The 19998-nt window shown below is 37.8% G+C and overlaps 1 protein-coding gene across 1 annotated transcript in view; it reads left to right on the top strand.

Moving 5' to 3' along the window:
* Nucleotides 1-19055, top strand: part of LOC136863731 (coiled-coil and C2 domain-containing protein 2A) — a 569644-nt gene extending 550589 nt beyond the window's left edge. Inside the window, exons 26-27 of the mRNA XM_067140086.2 lie at nt 1704-1895; nt 13723-19055. Coding sequence (XP_066996187.2) covers nt 1704-1892 — 189 coding nt within the window. The 3' untranslated portion in view covers nt 1893-1895; nt 13723-19055. The remainder of the gene's footprint in view (nt 1-1703; nt 1896-13722) is intronic.
* The last annotated feature ends 943 nt before the right edge of the window (nt 19056-19998 follow it).

Here is a 19998-nt window from a genome sequence, read left to right as displayed (position 1 = left end):
TACTCTTGTATGTAATTAGGAACTAAAGAATAATAGTCTACTTTAGACATGTTCCTTACATGCGAGTGATGATGTACAAGTTACTGTGTGTATTTTTAAACATGTATTTCTTTATTCTGAATCAAATTCTTGATAATTGTTGTGCATTTTTAAAAACTTTATGCAAATACTGACATGCATAGTTTCATGTTTCTAAGAAAAAAAATTCTTGATATTGTACTATATTGGTGTTTTTAAAATGTACTATTTCTTTATTAATTTCATTAATTACCTAACTACAAACACTTGTTTCTTTGTATTTATCGTTACTATTTTGACATTCAAACCTAACCTTAAATTTAACAGCATATTTTTTTTTTTTTTAATTTAAGCTCGTTTCCTCCTTAACTTTTTTTTTCAGTCCCCACAAAAAGGTCCTAACCAGTTTTGGCTGTACTGGGATACAAAGATCTGAAAAAAATAAATTAATTTTATTACTCTAGTACAGAAGTTAAAAGAAAATGTTAGGGGTTAGCACTGTATGGCTTAAAATTAAGCAACAAAAGGGGGAATTCACGGTCTTCAGACATGGATCAGAAAATTATTAACATGTCATATGACATTGTATGGAAATGAAACACAAACAGAACTGGTGAAGAATGATAATAGTGAACTTCAAAATTGGTATTACGGAAGAATACTTTTAAGCTGAGAAGAGTAGATTAAATCTGGCAAAAAGAGATAATGAATCTCTGGAATAGAGTTGATGAGAAGATATTATTGGACCTGCAAAACCTGTGAAATAAGAGATATCTTTCTCATCTGCTTTGGAAGCAAGTATAATAGTTAAAGAGCAGTTGGTTGAGAACAGAGCACAGATATTGTTAACACATGCGAGTAGATGTATGCAATATTCAAAGAGAAATTTCATCTCTACAAGGTTAAGAATCTTTTGTCAATTGTTTTTGTTTTCTCTTCTTTCCTCCTGGATTCTTTTAAGATATGATCTTCGTACCTAACTCTCCTTTTTCTTACAATATTGATTTTTCCCTTTTTTAATTTGTAAAGATGATTCAACAAACATTTAGAAAACTGTCCTTGTCTTCAAATGAAACTTTTTTATCTGGAAGAGAGATCTGTGAACTCACATTTCAGGACATTTTTGAAGAATTCAACTGTATTTTTTTAGATCTTTTTATAAGAAGAACAAACAGAATATCATTGTTGTGCCTACAAAAACCACTCTATGATAATATTGTCAGAGAAATACTGACCCGCAGCACATATACCACAAGAGCAAGAAATCTTTGAATTTTACTCACACCTCAGATGACAGACCTTACTGAGCAAAGTTCTAAGCTGAAATATTTCACATAATGGTATTCACAGGCGCAATGGGCAATGATGATAGCTCACAGTTATCTGTCAGGTGTCTTATTTTGATTGATGTTAATTTGAAATTGCCATAAAATCTTAAATCCTGACTCTTTAAAATGTTTAATTTGAGATTACTCCTTTAGTGTAGCTGTATCTTCAGTAAATATTTTGTACTTATTTTCTGAATTAAATCTATTATAAATGTTTCCTACCTTCTTATTTTATCTGTTTTACACATAATTTGTTGAATATACACAGTAATGAGCTGCTGTCCTTCTGGTATACAGTAGATTTTTGAATGTTCATTCTCTTAAATCTTGAATGATAATCTGTTGCTCTCTAAACAGATGTGTGGATTTCCAATCAATTTGCCGTACACCAACCTGGAGGCCATTACCGAGAGCATACGAGCCACTGGTGTACATTTTTGTGAAAATCCAGATGTGGAATTTGCTTTGGCAGTGTACATTCACCCATATCCAAACTATGTTTTATCTGTTTGGGTTTATGTTGCCTCACTCATACGCAGAAGGTGAATGGTATGTATATTATGTTTCAAAATATATTATCATTTATAAATTCATTGATAATATGCCTATAATAAGATAGGGATATTTTATTACCATAAGTAAGGTATATAAGTTACCATATTTACTCGAATAATTTTCACACTCTTTTACAATTTTTAACATCAGGAAATGAGGGAGAAAAAATTATGCAAATTTAATATTCACTCTAAAGTATTGGTTGTATTCCACCACTTTTTTGGTAGGGTCATTTGACAGCCTCTTCTTTAAGGATGTCCTCCGTCCAAGAAAAAGGTTGTTCCTCTTCATGAATCTGCACAGCCACCTTCTGCTTGCTTTGAACTGTTAGATTTCTGTACTGCTTTCTTTTTGTGATCTCCAGCACCTTTAACTGTAGCTGTTCGTGCAAAACTGAATAACCATAATTTCATAATCCAGTTACATATTTTAACAGTTCTTTTCAGTATCTGGGTACTAGTCTGATTTTGGTGTCTTGGTACACTGCAACTGCTGTTCCTTTTGTTTACATCAGTTGCGTGCATGGCTCTTTACGAAACATACTGAGCAGGACTGCCATTCTTTTGTGCAAATGCAATTACATTTAAACTATGCATTGTTACTCCCGTTTTTCTTAACCATCACTAACCATTATTTACTAATGTATTTATAATATATAGCATAGAACAAGTGATTTTTGCGCATGGTTACTACAAGCATATTAGATATTTTCACAACCAAACATTTTACAAAAAGAGAAAGAAAAAGAAGGAAACACATTGATTACTGAAAACTTTTGCATAATCATGGTGGGAAAATGAAGCAAAATTTTATTTTCCCCCGAACTACTATTTCAAAATAAGTGCAGATAAATACAATATATAAAAAGTAAGTTTCCTTCACAATGTGCATTTGGTGCAATTCTGTGGTTAAAGATTCACATTTTGCACAGTTATTCAGATAACTTCTTGAACAACTGTTCTGTATTGTTAACATGTTACAAGACAATCAAACAACCGGCACCCTGTGAAATGTAGTCTGTTACCCATTTATTAAATGGAGAAAATATAATTTGGTGCATGTGCTTTCCGCAATTCCAAGAAGCTACATCCAACATGGAAAGTCCGTAGTGAAGTAGTTGTGTTTTACCTGGCAGTGGAATGTCATCTGCACAGTCAGCTTTCTCTGTGGCGAAGGAGAATTTTATAAGCTAGTTGTTTGAGATCTTTCCTCACCTTGTTACATATACAGAATCTAAGTGAATATTGTGTAAACGAAGGTGAAAAAGAAAGCAACTACAGTAAAACCTCAGTGCATTGTTTTTCAAGGGAAATGGAGATAATGACTATGGATGTGGAAAAAATATAAATGCAGGTTACATAAAAAATGGAAGGAAGCATAATAATACATTTTTGGGTACTGTATTGGGACATTTTATTTTATGTAAACCTCATACTATACATAGGGGCTGCCTGGCCGAGGCGGTAAAGGCATGCTCGGTTCGCCCGGAAGGATGTGGGTTCGAATCCCCGTCAGGAAGTCGTAAAATTTAAGAAACAAGATTTCCACTTCCGGAGGTGCATATGGCCCTGAGGTTCACTCAGCCTACACCAGAAATGAGTACCAGGTTAATTCCTGGGGGCAAAGGCGGCCGGGCGAAGCGCTAACCACTCTACCCCATCACGTGCCGAGGTTAACAATGGTGGAAGCCTTTACCTTCCACTCCTCCAAAGGCCTTCATGGCCTGTACGGAGGTGACTTTGCTTTGCTTTTTTTGCTTTCATACTATACATAGAGACATCAAAATATTCCAACCAAGATATATGTGATGAAAATAAAAAGCATTATTTTTGTGCCATTTCATTTCACTTTTCTTTACATCTAGTAGTAGTTGAGAACCTTTAAGGTCAGTTCTATTATTGGAAATTAATGCTATAAGTGGATATTATGGCAGTAACTTGCATTTTCAGCAAAATACCATTTATTTCAAATATTGTGTAATTTTTCATTATTTGGAATTGAAATGAAAGTTTTTAGACTTAATTTCATCCTTTACTGTAGATACAACATGGTTGGAAACTTGGTGTACATTCTCCATTCCCCATCCCTGAATTGTATAATCTATTTATGGAAAATAAATATTAACTTAATCATGGACATATAAATTGTGATCATGAACATGAAGTCCGGTCCCAGCTGATGAACCGTAATCTGCCCATGCACAGTTGTTACTTTGCCACAGAGGACAGGGGCCAACAGTTGTTTTTTGTGAAGGGTAAAGGAAGGCACCAATATGAAGCCTTATTTTTTAATAGCAGTGTTTGTAGTAATTTGTCAGTTTTTAGATTAGGCTTCCAATAATTGTGAATTGTCATTACACTTAAAAAATGAATGTTCATACACTGTTGTACTGGAAAGGAATGAAGGAAAAATCTCTTGAAACTTGTGGTATATTATTCTTTAATTAAAATGTACACACAAAACTTACAGTATTTGCAGCTATATAATACATTTTTTTCTGCATTATCACGTTTGTTTCTATCTTCTTTTCTTGGCAACGATATTGAAACCATTATGGGTCTACTTATTTAACAGAGCTCAGTAATGTTGGTTAGGTTACGTGTGTTCATTTATATAGGCATAATATTTTTAACTTCATTTACATCTCTCAAATAGGAAAATAAAATACCAAAGAAATTTCTATTTCTTCCAGTAGTTAATGCTAACGCTAGAATGATTATTTTAAGCAGCAGTGCATTTCTCGTGAAACAAAGCCTTCTGTACCCACATAATATTCTTTTCTTCAAGATCACTTATATCATGCAAGTACATGAACATTTCATCTTCGTTAAGGCGGCATGAGCTTCGGAGAAACTCAGGATGACTTGGGCTCATGATCATTGTCTTCCCTTTCATCACTTCTCTCCCCTGCCCCTTCATCGCACAGCTTTTCGGTTATTTCCACTCCAGTCGACCAGCAGATAGTCTTTAAAATCTGTGAGGGCAGAGTCATTTTCACTCCATAATTGTTTCCAGTCTGCTTTAAAGACATCTTCGTCTTCATTATTTTTACCATTAGCCTGGGATTTTTCAGCGTGATCTATTTCCGCCGAACGTAGTGGATATTTTAAATTACTTTTATGGAAACAGTTCACTGCAATAGGTTGGGATACCTCCCACCAAACTACCATTGTGAAATGGATCGCTTGTAGAAGATTGATACCAAGGAAGTTAGCCGTGCGTTACGGGCGCGCAGCTGTGAGCTTGCATTCAGGAGATAGTGGGTGCGAACCCTACTGTCGCCAGCTCTGAAGATAGTTTTCTGTTGTTTCCTAACTGCCTCTGTGGATCAGCGGTAGAGTGTCGGCCTCCGGATCCCAAGATAGCGGGTTCAAACCCGGCAGAGGTAGTCGGATTTTTGAAGGGCGGAAAAAAGTCCATTCAACACTCCATGTCGTACGATGTCGGCATGTAAAAGATCTCTGGTGACACATTTGGTGTTTACCCGACAAAATTCATTAAATCTCAGCCATAGACGCCCAAGAGAGTTTCGGTTTACTCAGGCTGCCATCTAGTGGGGGCCTAGAGTAAAACGGAACGTCTAAATTGACGAGCAGACAGCCAGATGGCGTCAAATTGAAATGTCTGCACACGGTAGCTGAGGCCATACGATTATTATTATTATTATTATTGTTGTTTCCTGTTTTCACACCAGCTGTACCTTAATTAAGGCCACGGCCCCAATTCCATCATCCCCATATGACCTGTCTGTGTCGGTGCAACGTCAAACCAATTGTAAAAAAAGGGAAGACGATTGATTTTCTTGCTCACTTCTTCCCCAGCATCCAACAAGCACAAAGCAGTTTGCACTAGGCACTTACGATACATTGCTTGAAACATTTTATTACCCAAGATAAATAGGCTACAGCATGCTGTGGGGGCAGAAGGAATGCACAACTTTCACATTACCAAAAATGATGCGGCACAGTTATCCGCAAAGAGCATGACTTTTCTTCCTAGTGCACTCATAGAGGCATTGAATGACATGAAAAACTGTCAACAAATTTCAGTGGTAATCCAAGCTGTTTTGTTTGCATACTTTATGGGTAGTTTTTTCATGTTCTTAAAACAATGTGATTTTAATGACTTTCCCAGTATGAGGGGCTCTCTCTTATCACTGCTGTCACTGTTAACGCACAGCAAGACACTTAGTCGAACTTTCAAACTTTTCCCCACATGGCGAGATTCACCCTTCAGAGCCAGTGTTCTGTCCGCAAGGACGTTGTAAAAAAGCATCCAGTCTCGTCTGCATTAATACTTCACATGGTTTGAATACCTCCAGACTATGGCAGTTTCTTGAATCACAGCTCCTTACCCTCCGTGTCCACAAAAGCATTTTCTCCAAAAACCTTCTTGAAGACTAGGCCATGTCACTCTTTAAATCAAGCAATCCATCCATTCAGTGCAACAAAATTATCAATGTTCAGTCTTGCAGCTATCTTCTTGGCTTTCTCTCATAATATGGTTTCATCTATAGGGATATTTGAAGCCCTTGCTTGCTGGTACCGAGAGAAAAGGGTGTCCTCCAGCTCAGCGAATGTGGATTCTCTCGTGGTTTTTCTGTTTTTACTTGAACTGCCACATTGTTACATTTTCTCTCTTATCCCATTCCTGTTGGCAAATATGGACTTTAAAGTTGAAGACACTAAACCAAGATAGAATAATTTTGAATAGAATAATTTCCAGTCGTTCTTTGAGAGTTCTTATTTTTTTTCATGGAACATGCCGTGTTATGACTAACAATAATACACAGGGGCAAAAATGAAGAAACAGAACATGATAACACTGTAACCACTGCACATAACCAAGGTGAAACACAGGACCACTCGGAATGAAATGAAACAAATTAATGTTGCCTTGGCACTTCGAACAGAATATCATTCATTTGTATCACATAGAATAATCGGATACGTCATGAATAAAGTTTTCGGTTTAAGTGTGTCAGATGGATAATTGATTAAAAGAAGTGAATAGAGGAACTCTTACGAAAAATAGAAATGTGATTTCTTTTTTTTAAAGTTCCAACAAATCTCCAGATGTTGAAACTAAATGAGTGAATGATCTGTCTTAATCTTTAATATCTGTAAAGTTCCATATTTAAGTAAATGCCATATTCTGACAACAAATGGAAGTAAGTCCCACTGACATTTTCTTTTAACTAGCATCGGGCAATATACTGACTTTCATTTTATATCAAATGGAAAAAATTAATTATATTAGCTTTAAGATCACAGCAAAGTATTTTGATGATAATAGTAGTAATAATAATACAGCTCCGTCTCTTTCAATCACCAACCATTATTTTCCCCTGTGAGTCGGTACAGTAGAATAACATCCACAGTATCCCCTGTCTGTTGTAAGAGGCAACTAAAAGGGACCCCGGCCCTCTTAAAGTATTTAAGAAAAGACTAGGTAAACAACTGATAGGCACTCAGCCACCTGGGCAACTGCCCTTCAATTTCATGTGGCTATTTCTAGCCATGTGCAACCCTTGTAAGGCAGACCCTTCGATGAGAGTGGGCGGCATCTGCCACGTGTAGGTAATTGCGTGTTATTGTGGTGAGGGATAGTGTTATGTGTAGTGTGTGAGTTGCAGTGATGTTGGGGACAGCACAAACACCCAGCCCCCGAGCCATTGGAATTAACCAATAAGGGTTAAAATCCCCAACCCGGCCTGGAATCAAACCCGGGACCTTCTGAACCGAAGGCCAGTACACTAACCATTCAGCCAATGAGTCGGAAAGGCGACTGCCCTAAATTCATACCAGTGGTGATTGATTGATTGATTGATTGATTGATTGATTGATTGATTGATTGATTGATTGATTGATTGATTGATTGATTGATTGATTGAGGGATCGATCGATCGATTGGTCAAGGGTTGCTGACCGTGGGACCCTTAGCTGAGTCCCGCCATTGCTTCCACTCACCTATCCGACCTTCCTCGGTCAACTCTTGTTCTTTTCCAACTCCGGAGGTATTAGGTGTTGAGGCCTAGGGAGTCCCTCAATTTCAGGCCCTTCATGGCCCTTGCCCCTTTTTGGTTGATACCTTCAAATTTCCAAGTGTTGGACACCTTCCATTTTTTCCCTCTATTTAGAGGATGGTTGTCCAGTTTACTTCCTCTTAAAAAGTAATCACTCCAGTTTCTTTCATTCTTTTCAACCCTTATTGACTTGTATTGACCATTTACACATTTTCCTGGGTGGGGAAGGAACCTCTGTCACAAAATATCATCATTAGTGTTGCCAACTCTTGCAATCTGGAGTCTGTTTGAAGTCACTTACCAACAGAATTTTAAAGATAGCAACTGGAAACTTTGCCATTTAGAGACAATTCTGGTAAATTTTAATTTATGACTTTTTAAAATTTGGTGACCCAAGTAGTCAACACTAGCATTACACTTCGCATAATCGTGTGGGCGCATGATGCAATGTATTACTCCATGCATTTAAAGTACCGGTAATGGCATCTGAGTGCATGACTCATTCACATGTGGAGCATGAGTTCGTATTATTTTCTGAATGCTTATCAGAGACTGATTGTCCTGCCCACACACTTCCTGCGAGGGACTGGAGATAGGTAATTTTAATTTCCCTATGATGAGGATGATGAGTTGATGACAACATTTAAATAACTTTTCATTTGATTAGTTCAATTCGATTACCTCATTCATTTGAATGGAGTTTCAAATAAAGAATGGAAATAATCAAATACAAATAAATAATCGAATAAGCAATTGCTTATTTGTATTTGAATATCCTAGTACTACTTGTTGTAATGGTCATTATAGTGTGGTTGCACATGAATAACCTGCGCACTGCACTCCAGCCTACATGATACTTGCTCAAGCCTAGCAACTTGGAATCACTAGTACATTCTTGCCTAACAGGTTGCCACTAGCTAAAAAATTTCATAAATTTTTCCCACAAACTGACAGTGCAGGAAAATTGTTGCCAAGACCAATTTTATTGTTGTGATTGTTGCGATCAAACGATAGTTCGAGCAACGATAGATGCAGGGAAATTTAACAGTAGTTTGTGTGGAACATTTTTCTTGGGACTGAATAAATTGAACGATGAATACGGGAAAATTACAGTCCTGGAAATGATTCATTGAGGCTCTTCTGTATTAATCTTAGTTGTAAGCCATATGGCATACAGATTCACAAGGAATTTATTCCTTGAATAGAAAACTTTTGTTTTATAGTGCAAATTAAACTGTGATGTGGCTTTCAGTTTTTAAATTTCCAAGTAGATTTTGCAGCTTTTGATGTTTGGAGTTCTCTAAAAAACATTTTCATTTAACTAAAAAATATTCTACATGGACCAGATCCATAATAACTCTATCTTAACTGACTTCTAATTAAGGAAATTTGTTAGGAATGTACAGGTTTTTGGTGGATTTTTCGATAATACAGACCACTATCTGATCAAAGTGAAACGAATAAGGGTAGAAAATCTCCAGGACAAGGAAATTAGACAGAAGTATATGGATATGATTAGTGAGAAGTTCTGAACAGTTGACAGTAAGCAGGTTCAGGATATAGAAAGAGAATAGGTGGCATACAGGGATGCTGTTGTAGAAACAGCAAGGGAATGCCTAGGAACAACCGTGTAAAGATTGGAAAAAGCGAACATCTTGGTGGAATAATGAAGTGAGAGCTGCTTGTAAACGTAAAAGGAAGGCTTATCAGAAATGGCTCCAAACAAGGGCTGATGCAGGCAGGGAATTGTACGTAGATGAAAAAAACAGAGCAAAACAAGTAGTTGCTGAATCCAAAAAGAAGTTGTGGGAAGATTTTGGTAATAACCTGGAAAGGCTAGGGCAAGCAGCAGGGAAAGCTTTCTGGTCAGTAATAAAGAATCTTAGAAAGGGAGAGAAAAAGGAAATGAACAGTGTTTTGGTTAATTCAGGTGAACTCTTAATCACTGGACAGGTGGAGGAAATATTTTGAAAATCTTCTCAACGTAAAAGGAAATCTTCCTGGTGGTGTCGCGAACAACCAAGCTCGGGGGAAGGAGGAAAATTCTGTTGGTGAATTTACGCTTGAGGAAGTGGAAAGGTTGGGTTCAGCGACCGATGACCTTTCTGTCTGTGATTCCTATGTATACCTGGCTGCAACTGCATGGGATCTTGTTGACAGATTCTGCTTGCGTGGTTGGACAATATCTTAATCACTCCGTATTTCTGTTGTGTGTGGTAGTTGGACATCTGAAGATAGCAGTCTCTATGGGTCAGTTTGGAGTACACTGTGTGTCCCAAGTTTAAATCAGCTGTCTTCATTACCAGAACATCGAGGAAAGGGAGTTTCCTTAGTTTTCTGTCTTCATAGTGATGTGAATATTTGTGTTAATATTATTTAGTTGCTGTAGAAACAGCTGTAGTTGTTCCTGTCCATGGCTCCAGATTACAAAGATGTCATCTGGGTAACGAAGTAATGAAGTCTCACCTTAGGTTTCAGTGGTGCGGTCTTGAGTGCTGTTTGCTTGATCTTTTCCATGAAGAAATTTGCGATCTCATCACCAGATTTCAGAGCACTGCATATGGTGATACCATCAATTTGCTCATAGAAGCTGTCATTCTACAGGAAATAACTTGTGGTGAGGCAGTGGTTGAACAAGTTGGTAATAGTCCTCAGGAAAAATCTGAGCTATGTGGTCCAGGGCCTCATTTACTGGTACTTTCCTGAAGAATGAGACCACATCGAAGCTGACACACAAGTCTTCGGCTTCTAACTGGAGGTTCTTTAGCTTTTCTATGGAGTGGCCTGAATCTCTGACGTATGACTGTGTGCCAATGATGTAAGGTTGTAGTAAGGTGACCAGATGTTTCACAGTACTGTACTTCGGTAATCCAATAGCACTCACAATGGGCCGTAGAATTACGTTGTTCTTATGGATCTGGGGTAAGCCATATATTCTCGGAGGTTTTACTTCTGAAGGGTTCTCTCTTCACATTGTCTGGCAGTGACGAAGCCTCAATAAGGCTATTGGTGTTTCAAAGAATCCGGTTGGTTGGATCTTTCTGTAGTGTGCGGACCGAGCTCAATAGCTGCAGTCGCTTAAGTGCGGCCAGTATGCAGTATTCAGGAGATCAGACCTGAAGATGGTTTTCCGTGGTTTCCCATTTTCACACCAGGCAAATGCTGAGGCTGAACCTTAAATAAGGCCACGGCCACTTCCTTCCCACTCTGAGGCCCTTCCTGTCCCATCGTCTCCATAAAAACTATCTGTGTCGGTGAGACGTAAAGCAACTTGTATTTAAAAAAAATGGTAGTGTGCGGTAGGTCTCAGTGTCCAAAATTTCTTGACATCTTCATAGTGCAATCATTAGTAGCCATGATGAGAGTGACATTCCCTTTATTCACGGTAAGAATGAGTACACACTGGTCCATGTACAGAGTTTTTATGGCCTTTCTCTCTTGAACCATATAGTTGCTCTTCGGTGCCAGTGCCTTCTTCAATATCCATGAGGCTTTGTGGCTGAGTTCTTCTGCCTAGTCAAATGGGAAATTGCGAATGGCTGCTTTGATATTTGTGACGAGTTCTTCCATGGGAATCGAGGGAGGGGTAACTACAACGTTTCCTCCTTTAGTCAGTAGAGAGGTTTCCATCTCTGACAGCGAACGGTTGGTCAGGTTGATGATTGTCCATGAGGTATCCAGTGCAGATGTAGTCTTCGGTGTGGGTCGATTCTCCTAACATCTCTCATATCTCTCGAACTTGTTCTTCTGCAGGTTAGTCAACTGATCGAATGTTGAAATCATGGAAGAGTGGGTGATACAATCAGTTTTCTCCCAGTCCTGTGGTGAGAGTGTGGCGCTGAGAAGATAATGCATTTGTAAAAGTGTAAGCTCCTTACGTGTGGATCTTATTTGTTCCTGCAGCAGTGAGCACTCAGTTCTGTTGTAGATACGATGCAACTGGACAGAGCTGAATGGTCTCTTCATTCTCAGAATGATGGGGACAGCACAAACACCCAGCCCCCGAGCCATTGGAATTAACCAATAAGGGTTAAAATCCCCTACCCGGCCTGGAATCGAACCCGGTACCTTCTGAACTATCCCCAAACCCCTACATCGAAGAAGAAAAGTGAGTGAAGATGAGAGCTGCGCCTTATCTTATGTAATTTCTCGAAGCAACAAAATGAGTTTGAAATTTCCTCCCTGTAGAGGGGATTCATATAGCAGTTGAAGCTTTCACGGCCGGAGTTATAAATCATGTCTGAATAAAATCAATACTACCACCAAATTCGGAAGTAGCTATTAACAAACTGCCGCCAGAAGTACAATACGAGATTAGATTAGATGTGAGAAGAAAACTGAAGAAAATCCACACATCAAAAAGAAATTCATTACCCACCAATAATAATAGAAATAACAAACATTTTGTCGAATGAGAACACATAATAAAGCTCAGAAAAGAAAATTAAAGACAAGAATCTACAATGTCAGTCTTGTCCATATCCATCCAGCAGGTTCTAGGTCTTCCAACCTAGCATTTTCCTTTTATCTCTCTTTCTAAGTGCACTCAGGCTGTTGTCTTAGGCTCTATCCTCCTTACATCTCCAAACCACCCTAGTTTGGCTGTACCGACTCTGTCTAGTAGAGATATCTTAATCCCAACTTCCTGCCCCACCTTCTTCTTAACTTGTTCATCCTGGTCTACCGAATAGTGGACCTCAAAAACTTCATCTCTGATGCTTGCAGTCTTGTTGAGTCTCTCTTCTTGAGATTGCCTGTTTCGATACCATAGGTCAAGATCGGTATGAAGTAGCTGTTCAGCATTTCTTATTTTCAGTGATGGGAAAATTATAAAAAATGAAAGTAATTGGACTGAAATACAGTCACATGAGAAATTTTACTCAATTACAGTTAAAGATTACTTTTTCCAAAAGTAATCATTAAAGTTGCCATTAATGCTTTCACGGCCCATACTTATAGACTTATGCGCAAAAGCCTATACAGTATCATGTCTACAATAATCATTAAAATTACAATTACTTCACAGATTGCCAGTCTTCAGGAAAAGACTGACACATTTATGGGGCTGGAATGATATCAAAGTCTCTCTCTCTCTCTCTTTCAAGTACAGTCCCATTCTGGAGAGTCACCCTCCTGACGACAACTCGTGGGGCAGCCCGTAAAAACCGCGTGAATCGTTTGTTATAGTTTCACTAAGTGAAACCAAACAAAATACCTTGGAACTTTCAAAATGATTTTCTTCCCTCCATAAATTTGAGAGGAACGATAGACTTTTTTACAATATCAATTTTTTCCTGCTTTCTTAGGTTGATCAAGTAGACTTCACCATTATTATTCTCCTAATGGACACACTGTTTGAAGCAGTACTTATTTCATAAAACATTGTTTCCTAAATGAAGGCTCTCTTCTTTTCCTGAGTACAATCCCATTCTGGGGAGTCACCCATCAGATGACAACTCATGGGACAGCCACTTAAACCACGTATGCACAATGAATCGTTTGTTATAGAGGAAGCTACTTCTTTTCAGTTTCAGTAAGTGAAGAGACCAAACACAAAAAATACCTTGGAACTTTCAAGATGATTTTTCTCCATAAATATGAGATTTTTGTCTGATCACTGAAATGTTAATCAATTTTTAAGCAATTTTTAGTCATTTAATTTTAATTTTTTTGCTTGGTTCATTTTAATTTAATTAGAATTAATTTTTTGGAAGCACTGATATATACCTAGGTATGTGATTTCATGAATATTTATGTCTTTATTCTAATTGAAAATTTTTTCTTGCTTTTTTTTAGGTTCATCGAGCAGACCTCATCATTACTGTTCTCATAATGGACTCTGTACAATGGACTCTATGTTTGAAGCAGTACTTATTTCATTAAAGAAGTAAGAAGAAAAGCATACTTGCATACTTATGCAAGAAATACTGTTAAACTGTGATAAAAATAATATACTAGCCCTTATGGGGGTTAGATAACCAGGGTTGTACATTTTATTGCCTATGCTGAAAAGAAAATAGATACATTGAGAATATAAAATCTCTCATGCCATTGTTATTTGTTACACTGGACCAAGTATTAACTCTGATATGGACCTGAGGAGAAAGTACAAATATATACGGTGTAAATATTGTACCAGGAAAAGTTGACTGTTAATAGCATGAGGTCTTTCTAAGGGGTACTGAGTTCTTAGGAGATGGAACAGAGAGAGGATGGCAAGGCAAAATAAGAGATATTACGTCTTTCATTCCTTTATTTCATTCTTTGGAATGCCCTCCTATTGGGTCGCCAAATAATGAATATTTAATTGAAAATAAATCCTCATTCTCCTTTTTTTTTTTTAACAACGGAACATCAAAATTAATTCAAATGAAATTTAACTGAATAATATTTCCCAATTTGATATGTCCATCATATTCTTCATGTCATAAATCAAGAATGTTGTAAATAAATGAGAAATCTGCAACTACTGCAAGCTATTGAAATACTGAACAGATAAACGTTGACTCAAATAAGTGTAAATAACAAGGATAATGGGCGCCACCTGCAAAACAATTGCAGGAATATTTAATTATGTAGAGCAACGAGCTACTCCCTCTCCCAAGGCGACGGTCATCAGGCTGATGAGGCTCCAGACTTACTTTTTATAACCCCTGAAATTAAATTTGGGTAACATGCCAGGTTCAGCCTTACTCCACTGACAAAAGACTCACTTTAAGTTTGATTCTATGACTTTACTCCCAGAATAAGAACTAATATGTGACAAACACCAACAAAAATCAACACTTATGCAACCCACTTAGTGCTTGCCGTTTACATAGAGCAAATATACTCAATACTACCCAACAAAATCATATCTTCACGAGATTTACTCGTTTGTCGTTTACAAAGGCCAATTACAAACCACTAAAATCACCAATAAAATAAAATATCATTTAACGAGACCAACTCGTGTTTGCCGTCCACAAAGGCAAATTACAAACCACTAAAATCATCAATAAAAAATAAAACATCATTATACTTTTAACATACCTCCAGGTAAGAGCCCCACTGCACTCCACTGTTACCGTGAATCCTAATCTGGTAGAGAAAAGTACGACGACTATTTCTCTACATATGGATGCAACCTTCTTTACGAAGAGCATCCCTAACCTTATTTACACTTCTTCGTCGACGTCTTGAATCCTTTTCAATTGCCGGCTGGACAGAAAGTGTTACATGTCCGGAGGCAAGCAAACAGCAAAATTCTCCATCAACTGAAGCTGCATACTAGGCTGACAAGTTACGAACAAACACTTTCTTTTACAGAAAGTCCACTGCAATGCCGGTAAGTCGTTGTGATTATACCATGTTCACTCCGTAACAGATACTCATGAACAATAGCAGATCGCATAGCAAACTGCGCAAATATGTAACTCCCGCAGACCGGTACAAATGAGAAACACACAGAATCAGCATCAGAATCAGAATAAGTATCAGAATCGGAATGAGAATCACTCGCCGCACACGCGTACACACTTATATAGGCTTGCTACACGTGGTTATAGCGTCCTGAAAAGTTTACCGGTAGCAACGCTCTCACAGGCACTTCTTCCCGCGTCACTCAGTCAACCCAAACCTCGCTCAAAACAAAGCCCTCGCATTGGCTATCGAGTATTTGATGTGACACAGAACGTCCACTCATGTATGTCCACATTGATCCACTCCAATTCTTCAACCGATACAACCTGCCGTACCCCGTGTTTCCAAGCCACTTAGTTGCAACACACACAACTGACCTCAACCGTCCTTCCCGATATAGTCGCTGTTTTCCCGGTTGCACAATCCTTACGGCTAGGCCATATTTACAGACTCTTACCCAAACGAAAATTTATACAAAATATAATGATGCACATATGCAATATTCCCTAACTACACATTCTTCTTATAATATTACGTTTTTACATTGTAAATAAACAAAATTACATGATTTTAACATTACAAACTATATACGAAAAGTTTCTAACCTAAAAACTCGGGGATCGTACATACGTACGGTTACAAATCCTAAAGTCTCTCTCTCTAGGGGTATTTGCGATTTCATATTTACACTTCCTACATAAATTGAGTAAAGCAAATTTCTTCTCGAGAACACGTTAAACTTGAAATCAAATTTAGTCTTTTAAAGTTCTGAGCACTTAATTGATACCTCAAACTTATAATAAATGGGAGTATACGGGAGCACTTTGTTGTTGAAAGTCTTTCTTGACTTGGAAAACGTTAATACTGTTCAAGTAGAATATTAATTAAGTAAACTCTTTAATGTTCTTTGTCCGTAATGACTTAGTTCATAAAGGTCCTGCTTAAAGTCAGAATTTAATGGAAAAGCACTGACATCACCTGATATACGCCTTCTCGAACAGTGGAAAACCACTCTGCAAACAGCAATCTGGGATTCGGCTGTCAATAGGCCCCAAGCTGCTCCATGGTACCACGCCCCTAGAACCATTCCCGCGTAGTATCAAATCTCCGACGATCTCCGCCGTTCTACGTCGATCTCCGTCGTTCTACGTCGAAAACGTGCAGTATTTGATTTTGCACGGTTATCACTGGTGACTGTTTCACAATTTATCACCATTCACTTCGATGAGAAATACGTCGGAGCGAGTATTTTACCGTCTATCACGATCATGAGAAATATCGTTCACGGCACAGTTCATCTAACCACTTACTGCTCACTGTTCATAGGGTTAAATTAACTTACATTTGGAACACAGTTTGTAATTGCTCAACTTCATAGCAAAATAAATAAGCGATTCTCTCTTGTAATACCTCAATTATTCAAGTATAAGTCCTATACTTCACGATAACACTGGGTACACAGTTAGTCCACATGCATTAATTTCAAATAGCACAGCCTTTTATGATGACACGCAAACAGTTCTTCTACACTAATGACAGTGTTCTAGGCTCCCAAGACAATCAAAGTGTTATAACCTACACTCATGAAATTCAAACTTCAAATAGTCCAAGATCATTACCATGCGAAGTATTTATGTTAACCCCAAGTTGGTTACGGTTATTCACACGTCACCTAAGGTATTTACTAAGTGTCAAGTACAACTGTTGCTGAATACTATAAGTCTTTAAGACTTTGAAATTACACACGTTCATTTTCTAAGTCTGAAAATCAGACCAATTACAAATCCCACAATGTACAGGTTATTCACTGGTATCGCAGAGACTAAGTATCAACTAGCCACCGAAACTTTCTAAGTAGTGCGAGGTCCGGTCGCAGGAATACTTGGTTCGACGCGCGCAGCGTGATATACTAGCCAGCTGTGAACGAATGTAGACTTGACGCGAACTCGATGTGAAATTGGTGTGAACTTGGTGCGAACTCGACGTGAACTGAATTGCTGTGGCCTGGCTCTCTGCTTATATTCAGTACGGCTCAAGGCTGCTTGCTACATCACAGAGATGAAATTGGCTTATATCTTTAGAATGCCTTGACGGAATTTACTGAAATTAATATATGTTTGCATTTGGAACATGAGCTACATGATGATACATGTCTCATGTTCGAAACTTAAGCGGCTGAAAAGTTAGGCCTTTTCTTTCTAGCACCTTCGATGGAGAGGCATGTAATGTGTGATATTGACGTCACCTGCAGACTCGTTGCTCGTGACGTGTCCAGCTCGCTACAAGGAGCTTCGCCTTGCGCTACCACAAGATGTCGGACGCACGAACAGATATTATTGCCATCCCTTTTTCATATGTTTCGGCAACAATAAAACAATGTACAAGGCTGGAACAGTTCCCGGTACAATATATATATTATTTTTTTTATTCTTTTATCAGCTCATGCATCAGACTTCTGGTATTCCAGTGATATCCTTAAAGACAATGCTTTGGAGCTAGATTTTTTTTTAATTTTTATAGTTTGTATTTTGCTGCATTCACTCCAGGGAGATGTTGGGATAGTATTTCATTTCAAGTCCTGATCCATGTATCATCCCCAAATAATTACACTTTTACACTTGACTACAGTTCAATTCTGATATCTTCTATGTTTACAAATAGGTTCAGAAGAACTAGTCTTCCATCATCCCCTTCCTCTTGGCTACTTCAGAGCAGAATTTTAGCAACAACACAGTAAACAGATTGGGCAATATTACACCTGCATAGTTGCTCATGGATGATGCCTATAAAATCCATCTTAGGAATTATATCAAACCACGCATCCAAACAGATAGGCTAACAACATTAAAACATACACAATCCTGAAACCAAGCTAACCAGGTAAATCAGTACTTGCTTAATAATAGCCATAAAAATAATGTTCAGTTAAAACAAAGTGAAAGAATCCATCATGATGAGTGTACGATTTGTTCAGTATAACTGATTTGGCTGGTAATATATCCTCGCATCTCACCAAATCTAAATTTCCCCCCGTCTCTCTCTCTCTCTCTCTCTCTCTCTCTCTCACACAGTCCCATTCTGGGGAGTCGCCTACCTGACGACAATTCATGAGGCAGCCAGTTAAACCACGTATGCCCAGTAAATTGTTTGTTATAGAGGAAATAAAAGAAGCCATTTCGTTTCAGTTTCAACTTAATCTACAACTGAAGTTTTCCAGTCTGTCAAATCTTATGCAGGAGTAATGAAATTAGAAAATATTTTGAAAAGAAAACATATAATTACACATTATACTTGAAAAAGATTGTAATAATGCTGCATTAGTTTTGACAGACTGGAAAACTTCACAGTCATAGATACCCAGTGCATTAGTTACATTATTACTGCATTTGAATTCATTATCTTTGTAATAATATAATCACAATGAATTAAGAAAAAAGTACTTCAACAAGGATTAATGTAATACCAGATGTATGTTCATTTTCAAACAATAAAAAGTTGTACCTTAAATAAAATAACCTTTTGCACTATGACTGTAATTTACCAATAGATGCTGGAAACTTACCACACTTTTTGGCTTGAAATCTTCATTTATATGCATCAGTTCATCTACTGAAACTACATGTAAGTTCTCTCCTTACATTTTCTAAGTTTGTCCAATAAGAATAGATTGCATACTGCGTGATTACGAGACTGTAACGATGCTGTCTTAAAAAGTTTCCAGTATGTATGTTGACAGAGTCTTGTTTTTATTATCCAGATTTGACGTTCTGTGTCAGTTATTGAAGGAATGGTGGAATTATAATTACATACATACATACATTTGGAAAAGGTTGTATTAATCCTGCATTAGTTTCGACAGACTGGAAAACGTCACAGTCATAGATGCCTATAAAATCCATCTTAGGAATGTATATCTATGTGTGATAGTCTTTTCATAAAAATATGTAGATCCTATTTCTCTGTATATATTTATAGCTTGATTTTCTTGTCATGCAAGGAAGGTTAGTGCATGAAATGAGGTTATCCTGAGTTCAAATATATGTTTTTCTGGTTCAAGATGTTATGACACATATCTAATCGGAAGTATCCAGACACCACTCTGTTACATGTCAACTAGTGTCTAGATATCAATACAACTGCCACTGTCATGAGAGCTTGATGTTGTTCAGTGCTATGAGATACCTGCAGAATGTGTGGAACAAGGGAGCTTAGTGACTTTGAACACAGAATGATCATACATTGCCACATCAGCAAGTAATCGGTAGGGGCCATTTCTGCCCTTCTCAAGTTGCTCTAGTTGACTGTTGGGGACATGGTTGTGAAGTGATAACGGAAAATGACAACCACAACAAAACCATGGCTGGGTAGACCAGCACGAGCATTGAAGAAGGTTGTGTGGGAAAGTCACATGATATCGTGCGGTACCACCACACGTGGATTCTGCAGTGCCACTAATTGTGCAGCTGGCATGACTAGGTCAGAAATATAAGGACTGCACATTTTGCCAGTAAAGGCTAAGCACCGCATTCATTGGTGTATAGAGCACTGCCACTGGTCTGTGGATGACTGAAGATACATGATTTGGAGTGATAAGTCATGCTATACAATCTGGCAGTGATAGGGGAGAATTTGAGTATAGCAAATGCCAGGGGAAAAATACGTCAACCTGTA

This window comes from Anabrus simplex, chromosome 2 (assembly GCF_040414725.1).
Source record: "Anabrus simplex isolate iqAnaSimp1 chromosome 2, ASM4041472v1, whole genome shotgun sequence".
Classification (NCBI taxonomy): Eukaryota; Metazoa; Arthropoda; class Insecta; order Orthoptera; family Tettigoniidae; genus Anabrus; species Anabrus simplex.
This window is presented reverse-complemented; position numbering and strand designations above follow the sequence as displayed.